Source organism: Perca flavescens, chromosome 17 (assembly GCF_004354835.1).
Source record: "Perca flavescens isolate YP-PL-M2 chromosome 17, PFLA_1.0, whole genome shotgun sequence".
Classification (NCBI taxonomy): Eukaryota; Metazoa; Chordata; class Actinopteri; order Perciformes; family Percidae; genus Perca; species Perca flavescens.
In genome coordinates this window covers 3,653,405-3,678,172 of record NC_041347.1, presented here as the reverse complement: position 1 = coordinate 3,678,172, position 24,768 = coordinate 3,653,405, and the positions used below count along the sequence as shown (strand labels likewise).

Sequence of the window (24,768 nt, the reverse complement as noted above, 5' to 3'; positions counted from 1 at the left end):
ATTGTGACTTAGTGTTGCTAATTCAGAGGGTTGGGGTGGGAAAGGGTGAAAGGAAATGTTGATCTCACTGGAGTTCATATTAGCTGACTGTATCTTGCATTTCATCTGATGCGTTGAACATGTTTTTAGACAATGTATTGTTCAGAAGGTGTCTGAACTGGAAACCTTCAATGACTTCTGGTGGTCATGGTGTGATACTGCATCAAACAGCCTTTCTCGATAAAACAAATATGTGCTATTTAGTGATCAATAACTCTGAAATGTCTGCCCTATCACGAGGCAAAATTAATCAATCTGTAGGGCAACATTTATGATAACCCAGGGACAGATTTGTACTCAAACAATTTGAAGCAACAACCTGATTGGGTACTAGTTTTCATTAGCTGAGAGATTCTGAGCACTTGATAACATGAGACAGAGAGCTGGAGCCTATCCCAACTCACATTGTGTGAGAGGCATGGTACACCTTGAGAAGTTACCAGTCTAGCACAGGGCTAACATATATGGACAGACAACCATTCACACCTACAGCTAATTCAGAGTTTCCAATTAATCAGACCTGTATGTGTTTGGACTGTAGGGAGAAAACCCACACAGACATGTGAACTCCCTACAGAAAGGCCACAGCTGTGAGGTGATGGTGCAAATCACTGTTTCAACGTGACGACCAATAAAATAATACAAACTTCATAAACTGAGTAGTTGCTTGCTCCTGTCTAGAGATTATTGAGAATCAAAACTTCAATGACACAATTCTGTCTGTCCAATTTTGTTCTGCACTTACTGTATGTACTTCCCTGTACCCTCTCCACTCTTGACTTCCAGATTGATTTGTCGTATGTAAACCTAAATGAAATTGAAACTCACATTTCTCAAATAACTTAAATTGTTTAAAGGGAAATTCTAGTTTCATTCAACCTTGTTGTTATTTACTGTTTTGTCCATCATTCCTGCCAGTAATAATAATGTACACACTAAGTTAATAGCTTGGGGGAAAAGTGACTTAAAAGGTTTTAAACAAACTCCCACTTTAGCCAAACGTACTTGGAAGATGAAAACTAAAATTATTTCCCAAGATAACCCTTGAGAACATAATTCACAGTTTACAGACTCACTTCCTACTCCAATTTTGATGTACTGTACTTACTTACTGCACCCAGTTTTCCTGTGCAATGAGGGATTATTAGAGAGATTTCAGGTGTGCTCACTTTCAGTTTTAAGGTTGTAAGACCTGGGTTGTACACACTTTAAAACCAAAAATCAAGGGCACGCACGCACACACTAAATACTGGCTCTGCTCTGCTATTCTCTTAAAGACATGCGCTAGAATGACGCAGACACACTAGCACACAAGTATAAATCCTCACAACGGCATAACCCACTTACTTAGGCTCTACGTAGAGTCACGTACAACCATAAATCAGCCTTAATTTCCCTTTAAAATATAATTTAAATCCTGTCTCATTGTATGTTTAAACAATCTGCTTCAGCTAGATTTTCTTAGAACTCAGGTTCAAATCCAGCTTGATATGTCCTACTAGTTGATGGATAATGTATATTGGTATAAGTCACTTATTACTCACTTAAAGTGTTCTCAATGCAGTAAGTTCAAACATAGACAAAATATTTTTCCAAGCTCAACCACAATCTTTCACAATACATTCTGCTCGTTTCGTTGATTCATTGAAGCTACGTTGAGTACATTTTCAAATCCAAGATTCCACTTTTTATGGCTGCCCCATTTGATCAAAGGGCAAACAATAGATGTCTTGTGCATCATTTAATACACATTTTCATGTTAAAGGAATATGTGTATGACATATATGGTAATTTTGGAAACCTTGGGGTCTTGACTTAATTGTAGATGGAGTGTAAACAGATGCAGGCGATTAACCCACTGAAAGGTCCATAGAGTTGAAGAGGTTAAGGAGACACTTAATGATCAGTACAAAGAAGGAACAGTCCCTATGGTCTTCAAACTGCAGCTTCACTGCTGGCTACTGTGTTGGATTAGACTGTGATCACATAAAACACGTTTGAACAAGTTACTACCAATGGTTTATAAGTAAAGGCATCAGTTTGCTTTAAACAAAGTGCTTGATCACCTAACAGCATTTAAAAAAACCTTTCCGACCGCAAAATCAGCTGCTTCAAACAATTTCTGATCTGATGTACAAACTAGTTTGTTTAAAACATACTGGGGCCATAACAGGCACACGCTCACCTCCAACCTGTGTGCCTGCTGTTTTGGACCTGTCGGGGTACCATGTGTACAGAGCTATATTGACCTCAGGATAACATTAACCACCTTCTATCAGTGTCAATGTAGCCCTTAAAATTGCTTCATTTAGGTGGAGCGCTTAGATAAATTGGGTCAATAATCTGTCTCCCTAGAGAGGTCATCATGTACACACACCCTCTTCATATTCTTTAACAGCAAGCAGAGCAGTACCCAACATCGCCTGGTCCATTTTTACAATGTCATCCCCTTTGTTAGCTCAGGTAAGCTAGCTAGCACTGATTGGATATGTTGTAGTTTTTTTGTCAAACATTTTGTTTGATAACCATAACGATGGAATTCTTCTTGTCCCTTCTGGCAACATTTGAGCCATTGCTTTTCGGTCCACAGATAGTGATGATCGCCAAGCTGAGTTTTGTATTAGAGACAGAGTAAAAAAAGGTCTCCATCGGATCACAGCCTTCTCCATATTAGCAGGGCCTCTGATGTTGAACCATACAACTGCTGGTTCTGGAAATTTACAGCAACTATGATTCCACAGAGCATTCTCTTGGCCTGACCTGGGTCTGATAATACATGTTCATCAAGTCCAAATTCTCAGTCCCTCCATCCTACGTGACATACTGCTCATCATCACTAGGTTCTGATTTGATGTGGTCTGGGTGAAGTAGAGGAAAGTGTGGTGCTGTACTCCTGGTACAGACATACCACTCCTTAATGTTAGACAACTGAGGTAAGGCTGGGTTGACTGAGCGCTGGCTCCTACGCTGGGTCCTACCACTCTGCTGCTTCTGGGCCAGCTGACTCTTCAGGCCTGACAGAGAGAGATCCAGAGGCATTGTCATTGGCGATGAACTCCGCAGCAGCAGCTTATGGTCAACTTCGCTGGCTGAGCTGATATCCAATTGGTGATTGGACAGGAGAGGAAAATTTGTGTTTTTATTGGCAAGTGATGGAGAGAGGCGATTCATTTTAAGGTCAAGGGGCTCGAGGAGGGCTTGATGAGGTTGTTGGAGTTGATGAGGGATGGAGTCGTACACGTCCTGGGGTTCAGAGGTAGGGGACGACTTGACGTGAACCTTCATGTGTTTGCGCAGGGAGCTGGGGTGGGTGTAGGACTTGGTGCAGCCCAGGGCTTTGCAGTCGTAGGGCTTCGAGGCTGTGTGGACCTGTGAGTGCTTCTTCCGGTCGCTGCTGTTGGCGAAGCGTCGCTCACAATAATCACACTGGAATGGCTTCTCACCTGCAACACAAACATCCCACTCATTATCATCACACTCTAGAATGGGCCCTTAAGTACTGGTACAGTTGAAGAGACACCAACTTTTCTCCACCACCTGGTGGATATACTACTGAGTGCATTTTGGCCTATGGTGTGTTAAATGTGTTGAGCGACAAGAAACTCTTATTCATTGAATGTGGGGCTGTGTTCAGGTAAAAGAGATTTGGAAGGAGGTGATTAAAAAGAAATCTTGAGGATTCTTGAGAGTTTATTAATGTTTCTTTAGTACACATGGAATTGTTAAATTTAGTTCATTCATTTAAGAGCAAAAGAGTTTAGAGTGTGTGCACATTACATGTAAAGTTACTTATTGCCTTAAACTGGAAGAAAACTGTCAGTGTTAAAAATATGGTGTACTGTATGGGATTGAAAGAAAATACCATTTACTTTGAGAGCCAAACTAAGTTATTATGAAGAGATTATATTGGAATATTCCTGTGGATGAAGAACTGGGTCATGTTCAAATATAAATGCAATGGTATGCCTTGCAAGAAGTGAAAGGGAGGCTTATTAATCATAAAAAAGTAGGGAGAAATGAAAAGGGGTTTGCAACAACATTTTGCTGTTAATATGCTTTTTTTAGATATGTAATTTGGGATGGCATGTATATTGGAAAACTGACAATACAAATTATGGTGTCAACCAGTGACATGAGTGCAGCTCTGAATAGTACATAAAAAAACTCACTGCATCTCTTTCCTGCAGCTAACAGATATTTGAAAAAATTACTAGATTTTATTTACTTTGCCATTTTATTTCTGCTGTCAGCACTGACAATTTCTGTAGGAAATACATTTTCTAGTTATTATTTGTTGTCTTATGCTGTTGGTTAATTTGCTGTGTACTATGAGCTAGAGACACGATACTTTGCCGCATAATTTTAAATGATGCAAATGCAAATGCTTCACAAGAAATATGACCCCAATCAGCCTGATGGTGGCGCTATAATAAAGTTCAAAAAACAAGTCAGATTGACTTGAAATTTGAATATTGAATATTTGGACAAAACCTAGACAATAAAGGCCACCATGATGGATTTTCTGCTCATTTGCATAATACACATTTCATTTACCATTTGGGATTTTGACTGTATCAACACCACATTTATACAGCAGATACACCAACACATTACAATTGAGCTAGATTGGTCCGAAAACATGGCTGCCATCAATCAAAAAACATTTGGTGTACGTGCTCTGGGGGAAAGAACCAAAATCTGAAGTTTCATAACTCAAGTTCCCTTTGAGCAATACTGATTAAACTCAGTCGAGACATTTGCACTATGTCCTGAAAATAAAAATCAAGCTTCGTTCACATTAAATAAAGAGGGGGGAGGGGATACGACTATCACAGGTTGTACTTCAGAAATTACAACCAAGTGACAAGAGAGAAAAGAGGAGCCTGGTGATTGGATAAAGTTTTAGAGAGGACTTCTCTTTTCTGGTTTCCTCCATTACTGAGTGTAGCAAGAAAGTTAATCCTCTTAGTTTTTCATTATATTTTTAAAAAACTACTTGCTGTAAATTATTGAAACCATTTTTTGGATGAATTATCAAGAACATGTTTTATAGGAATTTTACAAATACAAATATCTTTTTACAAATGACATGAAGATTTGACAAATAAGTTACAAAACACTAACCCTAAAACCCGCTCATTACTGTGGCTTTAATTTTGGGTCCATAAAAGGATTGAACCCAGAATTGCTGCTTGCGACTTTATTTATGACAATTATATATATATATATATATATATATATATATATATATATATATATATATATATATATTTGTATAACATAGGTGGAATATGGCGAGGGAGGTGTCCATAAGTAATAGAAGAGGAAACCCTCAGTTAAAAATATTGCACTGCTTAAAGGTAACCCCATCCCACCTTTGACTCAAATTGTCATGTAAAGGTGGGATTTAGAGGGACTGTGTGTGGACATGAATCCATATTGGACTACTGGGGCAAAATGTTGGTAAACTTAACTTGGTCTTTAATGTGACATATCCTCATTGTTTGTCTCTGGGTTTACCCACTCATGAAAAAGAAGCTGACATTCTGACTGATAATTCACCATCTACAATTGTAGAATGGCATAAACCGATATAATTGAATATCTAATCGATAGGTTTAAATGTTTTGAGCCATTTCTGTAAGGCTTGGACATTGTTCTTAATATATATTGGTCAAACACTCACAACTAACAACTAAACAACATTAAAAAAAATAAAAATAAAAATATATATATATTTTTTTTTTCCCTCCTTGTTTTAATTCTACCTAATTGTTTTAATTTGTTTTCTTCTTTCTCATTATGTGGTCATTTGTCACTGTCAACTGGAATGGGGGTGTTTCTATATTCCTATGTGATAATAATGTCTCATTTATTCTCTCGCTCACAATTAGGTGTGTGTACAGCTATGTCTGGGTATGTCATGTACTATGTACAGTAGACATCATACTAGTGTTGTACCCTGGACCTAAGTTGGATTAGTTATTGTTGTCACTGTCTAAAGTTTGTACTTTGGGGGTTGTTTGTGTTTTTGGAATGATAAAAAGTTATCAATTCTTTTACAGCATTATTTCATCACCCCATGGACATCTAATAGAGCTAAAAGGGTCCACCTAGCTAAAGGTAGCTATTACAGTCTAATTCAATAGCTCTGGTTCTAATGTTGACTTTTTTGTTTAGTTGTTCAGTTGGGTTAATTCAACATTATGTTGATGGTCCTGTTGAAAGAAATGTATTGCATTCTACTAAAAAGTGTTTCTAATATTTCGTCAACCCCATTTACATGATGGTAGATGGTGGCTGGGCGAAAAATCAATATGGAGAAAATCAAATATCACGAAATTTTTGACCAAATACCTCGATTATCGATACTGCAACAATATTGTAGTGTTGACTATTGGTGCTTTCACTAAATATTTACACAATGACATTTTTTGATAAATAATCATCAGTAATGTGGATAATGACTAAATGGGTAAAAGCAAATAATAGAACAGTTACAACAGTCTGGTAAGTTCAGAAAATGACATAACTTTACTGTAAGGCAGCCTTTAAAACCAGGAAAAGACAATACTTATGCCATATTACGATATCCAAAATCTAAGACGATATCTAGTCTCACATCACGATATCGATATAATATCGATATATTGCCCAGTTCTAGTAGATGGTAATGCTTTCTAATATGGCACACTTTGCAAACGTTGTAACTAAGGGCTTTATAAAATGTATTAAATTATTTAGTATTTTTTCATAGATTTGTTTTAAGCAATTAACAAAAACAACTTTGGGGTTGCCAGGTTGTAAAAAAATCCCCATGACTCCATCATTGCACTTGCTTTGTCTTTTTAGCCAGCTTAGTTTATCAGGTTAAACTTAAGTTAGTAGGGCATCTGGAATTAGATTTATTAGTAAATTGGATTCTAAAAATAATGACTCAAGTGTTCAGTTGTAAATGTTAGGTTGTTTAAATAGATTTTGGTGGGGTGTTCTGGTAGCCAGAGAGTTTAACATACTAAGAACATTAAGAACAAATACCATACTACATTGTATGGCATTTGCTTTTATGTCCTTTGAATATGTATTGCTGTGATTTTTTTTTTTGCTGTGATCTGCATAACAAATTTACCCTTGGGTACTAATAAAGAAACCTTGAAACTTGAACATTGTCCGAGTCTATTCTGGGACCTATGTTAAAGTTTATCAATGCTATCTTCCCTTACACTGTCTAATAAAACCAAAAAAAAAAAAAAGCAAGCAAACAAAACACAAGGGATTGACAACTTATAATTAATCTATAGAGCATGAATAAATGATTCATTGACCATTACAAAATATATTAGTTACAGTTTATAATCCCTTCACAAAATGTGTCTAAGTAGAAATCAGCACTGTCTCTTTGGCATAAATGGAATGCCACATTTTAAACAACTGGCAACTGAACTGCACACACTGACATAATATAGGCCTGATTCTGGGTAATTGTGATAAATAATAAAATTCCTGCAAACTATGTTTTATGCAGGCTGGGAATTAAAATGACAACTATAACCATATGAATGTCTCAACACACTCAGTTCTTTTGTGTACATCGAATCAATTAGATTCTGCACTAATCCTTTTCCCTCTCTCACAATCCAGCTGCTTTGTCCTGCTTCCTGTCACCTTGCATGACTCCTGAGCTGCAGTTTCGACCTATGATTCCTCTAGGAAACAAGGAAGCAATGAAGGCCGGATGTGAATGGGGTACTGAACTGTGCCTACGTAAACATGGAGGGGATTCCTAGCAGACTGGGAACAATATCTATTAACCTCTTTATTCTCTGTCAGGAGGCTGCTGTCTAAACGGGTGACACGGATTTAAAGACTATAATGACTGTATCACAGCGCTCGGTGTGTAGTCACAGAATCATGAGACCCTACCAGTGTGCGTGCGCGTGTGGATCTTGAGGTTCTCGGAGCGTGCGAACATCTTGCCGCAGTTGGGAAATGCGCATGAAAAAGGCTTCTCCCCGGTGTGCACGCGAATGTGGTTGATGAGTTTGTATTTGGCTTTGAATGCCTTCCCGCCGCGCATACACTCGTCCCACATGCAGACATGACTGAGGGTCTCGAGCCCCGCTGCTACATGCTCGGTGGTGACGTGGTCCACCAGCTCGTGCATGGAGCTGAAAGTTTGGTCGCAGACGGATGTCGCCGTCCGCCCAAGCCTCGGTCTCGAAGAAGTTCGGTCAATCCATTTACAGACCAGCTCGGTTTTGACGGTGGGGCCTTTGGAGAAATCCAGCAGGCCGTCCATCCCACCGCCAACACCACTGTCGGCAGAAGCGGAGATACTAGTGGCTCTCGGCTGTGGTGGTGAGACGATGCTCGAAGCCCCGGAGTTGTTGTTCCCCAGCGGAGAGACGAGGCCATTGTGCCTGGCCACTACAGCCGTCCGCTTCATGCTCAGCAAGGCGGGCTGCCCCGCTCCTGTCTCCAACTACAACCCTCTCTTCCACGTAAAACGAGTTAAATCCAAATGGCAAATCGTCCGCCGCTGTCCTGCTTCCTTCCTGTGTGTTTTGGTGAAAGGGAGAGCGCATGCGGTGTCTTTACCCCCCGCTGTTCGGTATTAGATCCCGAGAGTCGGAGCCTCCATGCTTTTATTTACTGTGTGAATGGAGGTGAACAGAGGCGAAGAAACACAGCAGGAAGCGACCCAACAGTGTCTGGGGCGTCCTCGTCTCCTTTCCTTCTCAATCCTTCCTTCCTTCATTCCCTTTCTTATTTTTCAACTAACAGACCCCCAAAGTTATGGTAGTACACAATAACATGACAAATTTACCTTCAATGATTACACTTTGTCACAGGATTTGTGTGGATGACCTAAGTTTGTCAACCCAACATTACATGGAAATTTGTGTTAAAAAGACAACATATAAAATAAATCTAATATATGAGCTAGTATTTGTGTAACCATAATTCACACACACACACACACACACACACATATTTTTTGTATCATTCCATGTCTGGTATGACAATTCTAGATTTTTACCATACAGTCTTATTGTATAGTTTTGACAATTATTCCCATCATTGCTGCTATGATTTGTATTATTATTAGCCCATTATTAGATATATTATTATACATTTCTACCATGAAAAACCTCCCTATCATAAAATGCCACTTTTGTCCAGAAATTATTGAAATCAAATAACCATAATGTTGGGTGACAGCCCATCTTGTAAGAATTTATTTTCCTGCATCACAAACACCAAAATGACCTTTCTGAATAAGAAAAGAGAGGGAGCGCTAGTTAATGTTTAAACGTAAGTTAATATAACAAGATAAATGTAATGAATTTATTGATAATAGTAATAATAGGTGAATAGCCAAATGATGGTGGATTGTAGGTGAATAACCAAATGCTTTGAAATGTAAGGTCTAAGTGTTTGACACAGTTGTGTGTTGTTCTTTTTGCAAAAAAAGCATTGACAAATTGCAGTTGAATGGGTATAGCCTGGAGCCCTGCATGTATTGTATGTATTTATTATAGGATTAGATTATTCAACTATATGAGTATAAGGGCCCCTTTTGGACTTTCCTTAAAGATAATAATTTGTGATATTTCTGCATTAAAATGTATAAAAACGACTATACCTATGTTATTTATTATGTTATCTTTAATATAAGCTATGTACTTACCTTATCCCAAATGTTTCCAACAATGTTCAAATTCCGAAAAATCTGTAATTTTAATCAATGACACGTTTGGCCTGTCAATGGCATCATATATTAACCCCTCTAGTTGCTCTAACTTTGGTTAAAAAAACAGGAAACGGACAGAAACAATACGTTTTGATGTATTTCAATATTGTTCCAGCTTTGTGAAGTGCTACGGTGACAAATGGCTCATGGTGATGTTTGATGGCTAAAAATTTCAATGTTAAATACGCTCATAAAGTTATTTTTAGTATGATTGTTTTGACCAATCGTGGGCTAACATACGATTAAATTTGCCATAAAACATCAGCTGTATGGGTAGTCAAATAATCTAATGCTATAGCCAGCTAGGGCACCCCGGTGCGTCTGCCTCATTCCCAGCAGACAGACAGACTTCGTCAGGATGAGCGCGGACAACAGCCCCGGGGACACAGCCACAGCTGGCCTCGAACTAGCAACTACAGCCACCTGAAGCTAGCCAGCACAAAATCCAGTGTCGGGTGCTAATGGTGCTAACAGCAGTGTGGAGGTCCTGAAACAGACCGCAGGTGCTGGTGCATGAATCACATGATATTTTAATAAGCATTACTCAACGTAATGTGAATAAAACTTTAATACATTAACTAGTCAGTACATACAATTTATGCTACGTTTACACATGGCCGGCTATTTTCATAAACGGACATTTCAACCTCTCCGTTTTCAAAAATAACATTGTACACAGCTGTCAGTTTTCAGAAAAGTGTTCGTTTACATGTACCAATGTATATATGCCGTCAGTGCAGTCAAGAGCATGCCAAACCTGTAGGTGGCAGTTTAACAAGAAGCTCAAGCCCACGTTAGCCAATCAGAATCCTGAAAATAGCAACAACAGCGAGGAATCACTTCCTCTTTCTCTCTCTCGGCTGCCTAAACCTCCGTTTGTCTCAGTTTACATGCAAACGTGCAAACAAAGATTTCAAAAATCTCCACTCTGGCCGGAGTTTTTAGAAAGACTCGGTTTCAGAGGCGAATTCTCTGTTTGCGTGTAAACGAAGGGTACAAACGAAGGGAAATGTCTCCGTTCGTAAAAATAACTATGTATGTGTAAACAGGGTCTCAATAGGCAATTGTGGGTTAAGCAAGCAAGTGTGCAGAAAGTAGGTGAGTAGTAAGTAGGGAAGAGGCTTTGGCCCCCCCCAATTTACACCCCTGGCCAGACAACTGTGCAAGATACGGTCAGAAAAATTTACAGTAGTAGAGTCGTAGCGTAAAGAGTAGTCTAGATCAAAGGAAGTACATTTCCAGGATAATTGCCTGACAATGTCCCTCACCTTCCGCTCTATGGTGTTGCCGTTCTCAAACTCTGCTTCCTTCTGGGACAAACAACAAACTTCGAGCTAGCAAGCTACACCCTGAAAATGGCAAGTTTAGAAGAAAATTTGGATCGTGCAATAAGGCCTGCTTGATTCTTTCGGGGAATGATTGTAAAGATTTACAAAAAATATGTATACGGCATTCACTATCTGGGACGTTTTGAATCGATCTTTGGGTGAGCTAAGCATATGTCATAGATATGAGGCACAACATGCCTACACTGTACACTGTACACTGTAAGAAATAAATCCGTAGAAAAACGGATAATGTCCTGGCAGAAAATTACCAGAACCTTTTTTTGTTAAGTTTACGGACATTTGGGCCCATGGGTAGCTCTCCCGTATCATGTCTTCAGCTGTCATATAAATAAAGGTCTAAAATCCCCAAAAAAATCATCTTTAAAAAAACTGACATTTCTGTTAATCCAAAAAACAAAATACGGAAAGATACCTGTGAAAAAGCATTACAGAAAATTCCTTCATATTAACACAGTATACAAGCCGGTATTTCTACGTACTTTTTTAACAGTGTAGTCTACCATCTTTAGTGCCAAGATGGCATAGAGCTAAGCTAAGTGTTATGATATCAGTTTAGCGTCCTGTGAGTAGTGAGCTAATGGAGTAAATGCTGACATGTGACATAATGGGGGCGTGTTTGTGTAATGCTGATACAACCCAGATTTGCAGGTATGTGGGGGATATCATTTGAGGAGATTGCTTCCAGCTGGAAGCAGTCCTAAAGAGCGGACGGCTGCACACCAGACGTTCCACACAGAGAACACTACTGAAGACAAAGAAGCTGAAAGACATTCTTTTTCATTCATTGTTTTCCTACAACACAAACTTTTATACAACACAATAAATCTTTTCAAAACTGAATTACAAACAAGGAAGAGCAGGGTTGGCCCGGTGAAGATGTCTACAGAGCGGAACCAAAGCATTGCTTCAGACGCAAAACCATGCAGAGTCTGGGTGAGTCAATTTAACACAGCACAAACCCCTCTAGAAGTAGGAAAGACATACAGTACGCTCATCCAGGCAAGTTTATGCCTACCCTAGGCTACACTTTAAACAAACTTTAAAAAAGAATAAAGTCTGACACCATCTCACATCTAAAGACAATCAGCTAACCGCCAGCGTTAAAGGCACAGTTTTTCCGATTTTCTGTTCTGGTGTACATGCAGATGAATGGTGGCAGTACCCGGAGGTCCGTGTTTATCCGCCGGTAAAACTTCCATTGACATGCTTCAGAAGAGTTGAAAATCTGCAAATTTCCCTCTATAGCAACCATGAAAAATACTGGCTCTAACCGTTTGCTGCTTCCTGTTTGAAGCTGGAGGGAGCGCACCCATTGGTTGTTGACAATGTTCACGTGATTCAATACGCAGACTTAAAACTTACGATAATATCAAACACGTTTTCACGTCAAGATGGGAAAAAAAGACTGACTCGGACTGAGTTTTATGATCAAACGATTGAGACGGCAGTAGACACTGTAGCAAGACTCTCATGATTTCGTTCCGATATTGGAAAATAGTCTGCGACAGTGGACATCATCGTTTAGTGTAAGGTCGGCATTAGTCTCATGTCTCATGTTAAACGCAACACATAGGGACAAGGAGACTGGCGGATTGTTGTTAAATGAGCCCAGGTATAGCTTTAGCGATTTGTAACACTATAACGCGGTGCATTTAAAGAGTGTGAGCATGCCTGTAAGGGCGTGTGTGTGTGTGTGGTAAGTAAAAGGGAGAGATAATCACCCAGAGCAAGGCAAAGCAAAAGAGGTGAGATTCTAAATGCCAGCAGGGAGACAATAAACTATTCTTTTGATCTCCAGTGTTTACTTTATTATCTTTATCTGCAGTAGTATGTAACTAACACGGTGAGACAATACAATTTATGTAGCGTATTTAGCATACATTAACAAGCAGCAAACACAATAATTAAGGCACTTAATCTGTCAGGATTTCACAATTATAAAATAAGACTGTACAGCAATAGAGCTTACATATAACCAGTGTTGGGCAAGTTACTGAAAATTAGTAATTAGTTACAGTTACTAGTTACTTCTTTTAAAAGTAATTTAATTACTTTACCAATTACTGTATATCAAAAGTAATTAGTTACTATGGAAAGTAACTTTTAAGTTACTTTTATGTCTGCTTTTTAAATGTAAATATGAACAGTACTGAACAGTCAAACACAATAAACATAATTTTTAGTCCTATTTATTGTAATCAACAGTTGACAGAGGATGCATGTCATCGACAACATACTACAACATGCTATGACAATAAATGTCATGAAATATTAGCAACATAAAACCCACACTCTGAATGTCCAATATCTAAAAGTAATAATAAAGTAATAATGGTGTACTTACCTTTGTATGATCTTCAGAGTTGAAAAAAGGCAAAACCAGTTTTTGGTGCTGTCAGGACAGAAGACAGACTGCTTATCTTGTTTAAAGGGGTGATAGAATGCAAAACTTATTTCACCCTGTCATAGTTGAATAACAACAGTTCGGTGGGTACATAAGACATACATAGAAGCTCAAAATCCCATTGACACCCCTTCACTATGAAAATCTCATATTTTGAAACTGCCGCTGAAAATGGGCGAAACTCAACAAAGCTGGAAGTTGACGTCAACCTCCCAAAAACCGGAACCTTTGTCAGCCCATGGGTGTATAAAGAGAACGGTCACGCCCCAACATTTACATAGGCTACACAACTGACCATAGATCAGGTAGTCTTCTGAATCTAGCTAGGTCACGCAGATCTGCTATTCCATTACAAAATTCACTTCTGAAACTTTTTTATGCGAGAAATCAACTATATAAAGCTCAAATATAGGTACTTGGAGCTCCGTCACAACTGGCAGCCCACATCACGCCAAACCCGCGCAAAGTCACCGTCTCTTGGGCTAATAGACAACCAAATGCCCCTGCCCTGACAGAGCTCTAGGGCTTGCAACTCCCCTCTTCCTGCTAGCTAAATGCCCGGTGTATGTGAGTGAGAGCGCGGTCAGCGAGCTTGTTACACCAGCAATCTCTTACCACAGGTTTCAGTTAATCTTTTAATGTGTGTAATTATAATGTGTTGAGTTATTTAAACAAACAATTGGGGAAATAAACGCTGCTTGTCCGCGAGTCTCATTGATAGAGCCTTTGGCTGGATGTAGCTCTATCAATGAGAGCTAGCTAGCCTCCTGTTAGAATTCCTCTGAAATTCAGAAATATTCATTAACTTCAAATCGGACACCGTTGTTAGCTTTATAAGACATTTAGCTAGATGTTGTATACGTGGCGTGACAAAATTCAAACTGTAAATATACTCGGAATTACGCTGAAAATGAAGCTAACTATCAGTAATTTGTAGCTACACAAGTAGCTACGATTGAAGGGACAGTTGCAGCTAACAAAAGCCCTACTCTTCACAAATATTCATTAATTTGAAATCGGACACCGTTGTTAGCTTTATAAGACATTTAGCTAGATGTTGTATACGTGGCGTGACGAAATTCAAACTGTAAATATACTCGGAATTACGCTGAAAATGAAGCTAACTATCCGTGATTTGTAGCTACACAGGTAGCTAGGATTGAAGGGACAGTTGCAGATAACGAAAGCCCTAATCTTCACAAATATTAATTAATTTGAAATCGGACACCGTTGTTAGCTTTATAAGACATGTAGCTAGATGTTGTATACGTGACATGACGAAATTCAAACTGTAAATATACTCGGAATTATGCCGAAAATGAAGCTAACTATCCGTGATTTGTAGCTACAAACGGGTTACATCCAGCCGCAGGCTCTATCAATGGGACTCGCGGACAAGCGGCGTTTATTTCCCCAATCTTTTGTTTAAATAACTCAACACATTATAATTACACACATTAAAAGATTAACTGGAACTGTGGTAAGAGATTGCTGGCGTAACAAGCTGACCGCGCTCTCACTCACATACACGGGCCATTTAGCTAGCAGGAAGAGGGGAGTTGCAGGCGAAAAAACAGTGACTTTGCGCGGATATGGAGTGCTGTGGGCTGCCGTGACGGAGCTCCAAGTACCTCATAGCAGGCCGGGGTCTGTGAAGGAAGGCAGGCCGGGCGGCAAGGCAGCAACAAAGGCAGCACCGGTCGCTGAACTCCGACACACAGTCTTACCAAATTTGCAATTGGCCATCAATTTTCATAAAACGGCCCATATTTGAGCTTTATACAGTTGATTTCTCGCAAAAAAAAAGTCTCAGAAGTGAATTTAATAACGAAATAGCCCGACAAACAATGTATAACTTTGCAGTGTCTGAAATATGAGACCTGCTGTCGAGTCTCCCATGTGTTTCTATGTAGTTTGCTCAAACCAATCAGCACGTAGCTCATTCTGAATATTCATGAGCATACCATATTTGGAAGAAAAGCTCTTGTTCCAAATAGAGCCATATTCACAGGGTAGTTAAGGGCCTAATAAAATAGCATTTGGGCAATTTTCAGCCCAACCAATGTTACATACCCTATTAGGAGACCTTAAGGAACAGTGTAAAATACCCTATATAATCATTCTATCACCCCTTTAAGTTGGTTCGTTAACTTCAGAATAATTAGTGCAAGTCTCGTACAGGGATCTTTCGGTTTAAGAAGCCACAGTCAGTGGAATGCAGTTTTTAGCTACACTATTAGGAAGTAAACATTCAATCACATAATTAAATGGCCGACAGGTAAATAAAACAACTGTCACAATAGCATCAAATGAAATTAAATGAAAATGTACCTATTTACGGAACTGCATCATACTGCGAACAATAATTATTTTATTACCAGATAGGGATTGCTTACCTACACCTGTGAGTCTGAAAGCATGTCTCTCTCTCTCTCTCTCTCTCTCTCTCTAGATAACACAGAAGTACCACCACAATGAGGCTAAGGCCTATCCGCTGGAGAAGAAGGGAGATGTTCATGGAGCTTTTGCTGTCTTGTTAGAGGTAGCTACAAAACACCTATGGAGTAATCAATCCTTAGATTTATTAATTAACTAATTATTCATAATTTACAAATTTGACACATCAATACAAGAGCTCTAAAGTAGTAGTGGCTAATAAACAGTGCCAACATGTGGAAGTTATCACTCCTCAGTATAACAGTGACTGTCAGCTATGGCACTAGGTTCTTGCCCTCCTTTGTCTTCAGTGTGGCCCGACTAGGGGCAAATTTAATGGGGCTGGATCTGTTCATGGCATTGGGATTTTCACTCATTGACACAGGGGGGGCTGCCATCATGACTGTCGCTGCCGGACCGCATCAGAAGTGATCATCACTGTTCAAAGGGCTGGGCTGTCTGTTTGCGCTGTATTCCACTGGCCCTGAGGGATGGAGTGTCCGTTGAGCTGCAGCGGCTGCTGGATTGAGCCGGTTGATGCTTCGCCATGGATTTCGACCCTGGTTGTGGTCAGAAAGAAAACAAGTGCTCTGCGCGTCTGTGTGGACCTCGCAGTAAACAAAGCAGTTATCCCAGACAGATACCCATTGCCCACGTCCGAGGAGCTCACGGCACAATTTCATGGCTCCACTGTCTTTTCTAAACTGGATCTCAGAGAGGGCTATCTCCAGGTGCCCCTCCACCCTGAAAGCAGAAACCTGACAGCCTTCGTTGCACACCTTGGTGTTTTCTGCTAAACGAGGATGCCGTTTGACCTTTGACCCCTCTTGCTTCCAAAAGGTCATGGCCTCAATGTTGGCAGGTATACCAGGTGTGGTGATCTACCTTGATGATGTGGTGGTACATGGTGCTACTGCTGCTATCCATGACAGTCGCTTGCGAAGTGTATTCGAAGCCCTCGCCAAGCACAGTCTAACCCTCAATGGCAGCAAATGTGTTTTTGCGGTGCCGGCGATTGAATATGTAGGCTTCCGACTTTCCACTGAGGGCATCTCCCCCCTTCAATCTAATGTGGAGGCCATCCTCTCCGTTCCCAAACCGACCTCGGCTGCCCAGCTCGCTTCATTCCTGGGCATGACGGGCTACTACATGAAGTTCATCCCTCAGTATTCGGTCATAACGGCCCCACTGCGACAGCTACTTTGGAGAGATGAGCTGTGGGTCTGGTCCCTGGAAGGCTGTGCAAACCCTCAAAGCTCAACTCACCTCACCTCCAGTGTTGGCACACTTTGACATATCCAGTCACACACCCTGGTCACCTGTGATGCCTCGGCCATGGTGATAGGGGCTGTACTGTCACAAAGTACAGAACGGCGTGGAGAGGCCTGTTGCATTCACCTCCCGGGCTCGGAACCAAACTGAACAAGGATACTCGGTTGGGGAGTGGGAGGCACTCGCTTGCATGTGGGCTTGCGAGAGATGGCACCTCTACCTTTATGGCCGCCAGTTTACGCTGAGAACTGACACCAGGCCTTGACAGCTCTGCTCTCCTCTACTGGCACCTGTCACAAGCTGCTGAGACTGCATTGTTGGTACGACCCCCTTTGCCGGTACAACTACACTCTACAGTTCACCCCGGGCCGGGATAATGTTGTTGCAGACCTTCTTTCTCGGTCAGTGCCTGCCCAGGCCCCGCCCGACAGCGTCAACCAAATCGAAAGTGAGATTATTCACATGCTCCACATGCCGCTCGAGTCCACGGTCACTCTGCAGGAATTGAAGGCAGCCTCAGAGCAGGATCCAGTCATCTCCCAGCTCTGCACCTACATTTGTCAGGGATGCCAAGGGCGTTGCCAGAGGAGCTGTTAGCCTTCTCTCATATGCTATATCAACAATAATGCATCTCACTCTGAAGCATCTTGAAAGTCCTGTTGCATATGCTAGACTGCTGTTTGTCGATTTTAGTTCTGCCTTTAGTTCAATCCAGCCAGATATCATGCTTAGGAAATTAGTTCAGTTAAATGTAAATCCCTTTTTAATCAGGTGGTATCACTCATTTTTGTCAAATAGGCCACAGCAGGTGAAGTTTAATTCCTCCTTGTCTGATCCAGCAGTGTGCAGCACTGGTGCTCCCCAAGGGTGTGTCAGTTCACCTCTTCTGTTCACACTGTACACCAATGACTGCATCAGCTCTGAGCCAAACCAATATGTAGTTAAATTTTCAGATGATACTGTCCTTCTCAGTTTGCTTACTAAAGAAAGCAATATCAGCTTCCACCAAGTTGCTGTGGACAAGTTTGTTAACTTTTGCGATTTACATCAACTTCACATTAATACTAGTAAAACTGTGGAAATGTTGGTAGATCCAAGATTAGCTGGGGATCAGAGCCCTGTGGCCATTCATGGTTTTGACATCAAGCAGGTGTCCTCCTTTAAATATTTAGGAGTTCATATTGACAATGACCTAAGCTGGCGCACACATGTAACAAATGTCTGTGCCAGAACTCATCAGCGTCTTTATTTTTTACGTACAGACTTAGAGTGTTTGGGGTCTGTACAAATATCATGTTAATCTTCTAAAGAGCAACAATAGAGTCAATTCTTCGGTATGGTATAACCAGCTGGTTTGGAAATTTGACAGTTAAATCCAAGACGCAGATTTTTAATTTGGTTTAGACGGCAGGCAAAATTATGGGAACACCTGCACCCCTCAACCTGCAGGAGCTTTTTAATCATGCAACAATCAGACAGGCTAAGATCATTCTATCTGATAACTCTCATGTGTTGTTTTCGGAGTTTGAGCTATTGAACTCAGGAAAGAGGTACAGGGTTCCTCTCTGCAAATATAATAGGTATAAGCACTCATTTGTTCCTCTCGCAGTTAAGCTCATAAATGAGCAGCAATGAATGTATGACCACGAATTATATTAATGTAAATTTGTGACTGAATGTATGTATGGATAGGAATGAAGGAATTACTGCATTTTTACAATGGATTGTAAGGATATTTATATTTCCAAATGGATACATTTTTTTTTTTATTAACTGCCTTTTTAGAAAATGGTAACTTGTAATTTTGCACAGCTACTAGAGTAGCCTACATGTTCAATGTCTAACTGTTTTAACCCCGTGTTTGATGTGTGTCTAGGTTACTCTTGCAGCAATTTCTTTCTGTCCAAAACGAATTTCTCCTTAGGGAGACTAATAAAGAGACTTTGACTTTGACTTAGAGGAGCTTGGCCTGTTGGAATGACACATGTGTGGTGCGTGATTCCTGGGTCCCTTCGCGCCCGTGTGCTGGCCATGGCACATGAGGGCCACCTGGGCATAGTGAAGCTTAAACAGAGATGCCGTAACCTGGTGTGGTGGCCAAGCATAGACAACGACATTGCGCCCCTTGTTAAAGAATGCCCAGCATGCCTTGTGAGTGGGAAAACCGGCCGCCTTCCCCCACGACCCCTGCAACTTCTGGCCTGGCCCTCAAAGCCATGGGAGCATCTGCAGCTAGACATATGTGGCGAGATCCACGGGGCCCCCCACTATCAGTGGTTCTTGGTTGTAGTGTATGACTTACACTCCAAATGGCCTGAGCTGACCACCACTGGCTCTGTCACCTCCCAGGTCATTGTGGACTTTCTGGAGTCCCTCTTCTCCCGCTGGGGCCTTCCACAGACCATTACCACTGACAACGGTCCACAGTTTATTTCTGTGGAATCATACCTGAAGAACAGAGCTGTATAGTAACGAAGTAGAACTACTTCACTACTGTACTTAAGTACTAAAAGGCTGTATCTGTACTCTACTGGGTTTTTGATTGTGTGGGTGTTGGTGGAGGCAGAACGTTTGATATTACTTTATGGTGTTTTGCTTTTCTTTAGCTTTTCCTGACTTCCTCTGATTAAATCTAAGCTGTACATTTTTTTTGTTTCAAACCAGGGGCATTGTTAGCCCTTTTTTAGGGGGGCTGAAACTATCCCAAAATGTTCCTAAGCCCACCCAAATAATAGTAATAAAATGAAATATATATACTGTCACTTATGTGATGACGAAAGGACGTAGTTATGCGATGTATAGTTCTTTAGTGCGCTTGCATAACTGTGAAACCAAACAAACCACATCAGTGTATACTATATAACAAAGACATGGACCTCAGTCTGGACTTTGCTTCAAACATTCAGGTGTGAAAAGGCCCTATGGTCAAGTGACAGGTGGCTGCCATCACAGGAGACTGTGCCACCAGGAGCTGCCCACTCTGAGCTTAATTTTGTCTCTTCAGAAACCTGTAGGTGATGTCACAGGAACCACTTCAATATTTTATTCAGTCTATGGTTTATGTGCATGATCATACAAATGTCTCTCCCGTCATACACACACATCCACAAATACTGACTGTAGTCTGTGCAAATGCTATGCTGCCCTCTAGTGTCTGTCCTTTACATACACACCTAAACCTAGGTTTATTGTATCATTAGTAGAAAGCGTGGCCTCATAAGACTTCTTCTACAGTCCTGTTCCATAGATCTGAGTAAGGTTAGGGTTATTTTCACACACACTCAGGCCATCTGGTGGAAACACAAGTTTTCCCAATTAATTTTGAATGAGGGTAGGCTACTGTTTTGGCTGTGTCAGTTGAGGGCTGCAGGGTGGTACCAGAAAAAACAGTAGCAGCCTGCGGGTAGAAGTTAAGACAGATTCAACTTTGGGAGACACGCAACCCAACATCACCCTGCGGTGGCCAATCATGTAACCGGTGATCAGACTTGTCAGTCGGTTTTGGGGCGGTGTGAGAGTCACAAACATTAAACATGTAACATCACTGCCTCTATCGCCGCCACAAAAAACAAAACAAAAAAAAACACTGAACTGCCCAGGAGTTTGTGTAACAACAGCTGACTGTTTCCTGCAACAAGCTCCAACACAAATCACAGTCGCTCGTCTCTTTTCTTTTTCTCTTTCTCAGCGAAAGGAAGCTGCCTTTAGAAATGATGGGATCATAAAAACGATCTGATGGAAAACAATAATTGTAAAATATAAGGTCTACTTGTGATACATTGGCTAAAGAACACAACAGGACGCCACACAAATAGGCCATTTAAGTTACACTCTCAGCGGTGCACAACTCTGCAGCGAATTGCTCGCTTTGGTCTGAATGCGCCCTAAAAGAAGTTTGCAATTTCTCTGGGCCCTCCCACAGTCATGTAAAAAGTAATGTAGAATACATATGTAATAAATATGAACTTTAAAGTTAAAACTCTCGAGGGTAACCGGATGCCAGTACTCTCAGAGTGACTGCAAGTCTCTCTTGTAAACTTACTGGGTTTCGGTTAAGAGGAGTTATTTTATGGCGAATGAAAGGCTTGATCCGGCTGCGGCTACTGTAAAAAGGCCCTTTGGAAGCCCAAGACGACATCTACTCAGTATACAGTGGTGTGAAAAAGTGTTTGCCCCCTTCCTCATTTCCTGTTCCTTTGCATGTGTGTCACACTTAAGTGTTTCGGAACATCAAACCAATTTAAACAAAAGTCAAGGACAACACAAGTAAACACAAAATGCAATTTGTAAATGAAGGTGTTTATTATTAAAGGAGAAAAAAAATCCAAACCATCATGGCCCTGTGTGAAAAAGTGATTGCCCCCCTTGTTAAAACATACTATAACTGTGGTTGTCCACACCTGAGTTCAATTTCTCTAGCCACACCCAGGCCTGATTATTGCCACACCTGTTCACAATCAAGGCATCACTTAAATAGGAGCTGCTTGACACAGTAAGGTCCACCAGAAGATCCTTAAAAGCTACACATCATGCCGAGACCCAAAGAAATTCAGGAACAATTGAGAAAGAAAGTAATTGAGATCTATCAGTCTGGAAAGGGTTATAAAGCCATTTCCAAAGCTTTGGGAATCCAGCGAACCACAGTGAGAGCCATTATCCACAAATGGCGAAGACATGGAACAGTGGTGAACCTTCCCAGGAGTGGCCGGCCGCCCAAAATTACCCCAAGAGCGCAGCGACGACTCATCCAAGAGGTCACAAAAGACCCCACAACAACGTCCAAAGAACTGCAGGCCTCACTTGCCTCAGTTAAGGTCAGCGTTCATGCCTCCACCATCAGGAAAAGACTGGGCAAAAATGGCCTGCATGGCAGAGTTCCAAGGAGAAAACCACTGCTGAGCAAAAGAACATCAAAGCTCGTCTCAATTTCTCCAGAACACATCTTGATGATCCCCAAGACTTTTGGGACAACATTCTGTGGACCGATGAGACAAAAGTGGAACTCTTTGGAAGGTGTGTGTCCAAGTATATCTGGCGAGAAGGAACACTGCATTTCATAAAAAGAACATTATACCAACTGTAAAATATGGTGGTGGCAGTGTGATGGTCTGGGGCTGTTTTGCTGCTTCAGGACCTGGAAGACTTGCCGTGATAAAAGGAACTATGAATTCTGCTGTCTACCAAGAGATCCTGAAGGAGAATGTCCGACCATCTGTTCGTGTACTCAAGCTGAAACGAACTTGGGTTCTGCAGCAGGACAATGATCCTAAACACACCAGCAAGTCCACCACCGAATGGCTGAAGAAAAACAAAATGAAGACTTTGGAGTGGCCTAGCCAAAGTCCTGACCTGAATCCTATTGAGATGTTGTGGTATGACCTTAAAAAGGCCGTTCATGCTCGAAAACCCTCTAATGTAACTGAATTAGGACAATTCTGCAAAGATGAGTGGGCCAAAATTCCTCCAGGACGCTGTAAAAGCCTCATTGCACGTTATCGCAAACGCTTGGTTGCAGTTGTTGCTGCTAAGGGTGGCCCAACCAGTTATTAGGTTTAGGGGGCAATCACTTTTTCACACAGGGCCATGATGGTTTGGATTTTTTTTCTCCTTTAATGATAAACCCCTTCATTTACAAATTGCATTTTGTGTTTACTTGTGTTGTCCTTGACTATTGTTTAAATTGGTTTGATGTTCCGAAACACTTAAGTGTGACAAACATGCAAAGGAACAGGAAATGAGGAAGGGGGCAAACACTTTTTCACACCACTGTATATATATATATACTGAGTAGATGTCGTCTTGAAAAAGCAAAGGGTGGCTACTTTGAAGAATCTAAAATATAAGACATGTTTTCAGTTATTTCACACTTTTTTGTTAAGTACATAATTCCATATGTGTTCATTCATAGTTTTGATGCCTTCAGAATCTACAATGTAAATAGTCATGAAAATAAAGGAAACACATTGAATGAGAAGGTGTGTCCAAACTTTTGGCCTGTACTGTGTATATATATATATATATATATATATATATATATATATATATATATATATATATATATACACACACACACTCACCTAAAAGGATTATTAGGAACACCTGTAAGATTTCTTGTTAATGCAATTATCTAATCAACCAATCACATGGCAGCTGCTGGCAATGCATTTAGGGGTGTGGTCCAGGTCTAGACAATCTCATGAACTCCAAACTGAATGTCAGAATGGGAAAGAAAGGTGATCTAAGCAACTTTGAGCGTGGCATGGTTGTTGGTGCCAGACGGGCTGGTTTGAGTATTTCACAATCTGCTCAGTTACTGGGATTCTCACCCACAACCATTTCTAGGGATTACAAAGAATGGTCTGAAAAAGGAAACAGAATGAGAACAATTATCACAGCTTGTAAACGCTTTTTGTAGCCAGCCAAGAGTCTTTCAATTCTTGTTTGAGGTATCTTCGCCCATTGTTCCTTACAAAAGTCTTCCAGTTCTTTGAGATTTCTGGGCTGTCTGTCACTCACTGCTCTTTTAAGGTCTATCCATAGATTTTCAATTATGTTGAGGTCAGGAGATTGTGAAGGCCATGGCAAAACCTTCAGTTTACGCCTCTTGATGTAATCCACCATGGATTTTGAGGTGTGTTTAGGATCATTAGCCATTTGTAGAAGCCATCCTTTAACTTCAGCTTTTTCACAGATGGCATCAAGTTTAGCATCCAAAATTTGCTGAAATTTTATTGAATCCATTTTTCCTTCTACTCGTGAAATGTTCCCTGTGCCACTGGCTGCAATACAACCCCAAAGCATGATTGATCCACCCCCATGCTTAACAGTTGGACAGAGGTTCTTTTCATTAAATTCTTTGCCCTTTCTTCTCCAAACGTACCTTTGGTCATTCCGGCCAAAAAGGTCTATTTTAACCTCATTGGTCCACAGAACTTGTTTCCACAAGGCATCAGGTTCATTTGCAAACTTCAAACGCTGATTTTTGTGGTGAAGACGTAGAAGAGGTTTTCTTCTGATGACTCTTCCATGAAGACCATATTTGTACAAGTATCTCTTTATAGTGGAATGGTGTACCACAACTCCAGTGTCTGCCAGATCTTTCCGGATGGATCGTGCAGTCAAATGTGGGTTTTGACTTGCTTTTCTCACAATCCTGCGAGCCATTCTGTCTGATATTTTTCTTGGTCTTCCAGATCTTGCTTTAATTTCCACTGTTCCTGATGACTGCCATTTCTTAATTACATTCCGAACAGAAGATATTGGCATCTGAAAACGCTTTGCTATCTTCTTATAGCCTTCTCCTGCTTTGTGAGCGTCAAGTATTTTCAGTTTCAGTTTTCTAGACAACTGCTTAGAAGAACCCATGGTGCTGATTGTTGGGGCAAGGTCAGATGAGTCTAGGCATTTAAAACCTTTGAGATTGACATCACCTGGTCTTTCCAGACGATGATTAAGAACAATCCATGACACTGTCAGGTCTCAGCTTTCCAAAGGGGGTGGTGCATGCTATAAAC

At 40.8% G+C, this 24,768-nt stretch overlaps 1 protein-coding gene across 1 annotated transcript; it reads right to left on the bottom strand.

Annotated features, from left to right (window-relative positions):
* Positions 1-1,767: 1,767 nt before the first annotated feature.
* Positions 1,768-8,719, bottom strand: LOC114572579 (zinc finger protein ZIC 4). The gene is made up of 2 exons (XM_028604263.1): positions 7,963-8,719; positions 1,768-3,482 (listed from the first exon to the last, which is right to left on the bottom strand). The coding sequence occupies exons 1-2, from the start codon at positions 8,483-8,485 to the stop codon at positions 2,851-2,853; spliced, it is 1,155 nt and encodes a 384-aa protein (XP_028460064.1). The 5' UTR covers positions 8,486-8,719; the 3' UTR covers positions 1,768-2,850.
* Between the last annotated feature and the right edge of the window lie 16,049 nt (positions 8,720-24,768).

What these genes read in the sequence shown, in the direction of transcription:
- LOC114572579 (XM_028604263.1), bottom strand. Translation starts at nt 8,485, where the DNA reads ATGAAGCGGACGGCTGTAGTGGCCAGGCACAATGGCCTCGTCTCTCCG. An exon ending in CCACACGCGCACGCACACTG is followed by an intron (nt 3,483 to 7,962) that starts GTAGGGTCTCAT and finishes TTTGTGTTGCAG; the next exon opens with GTGAGAAGCCATTCCAGTGT.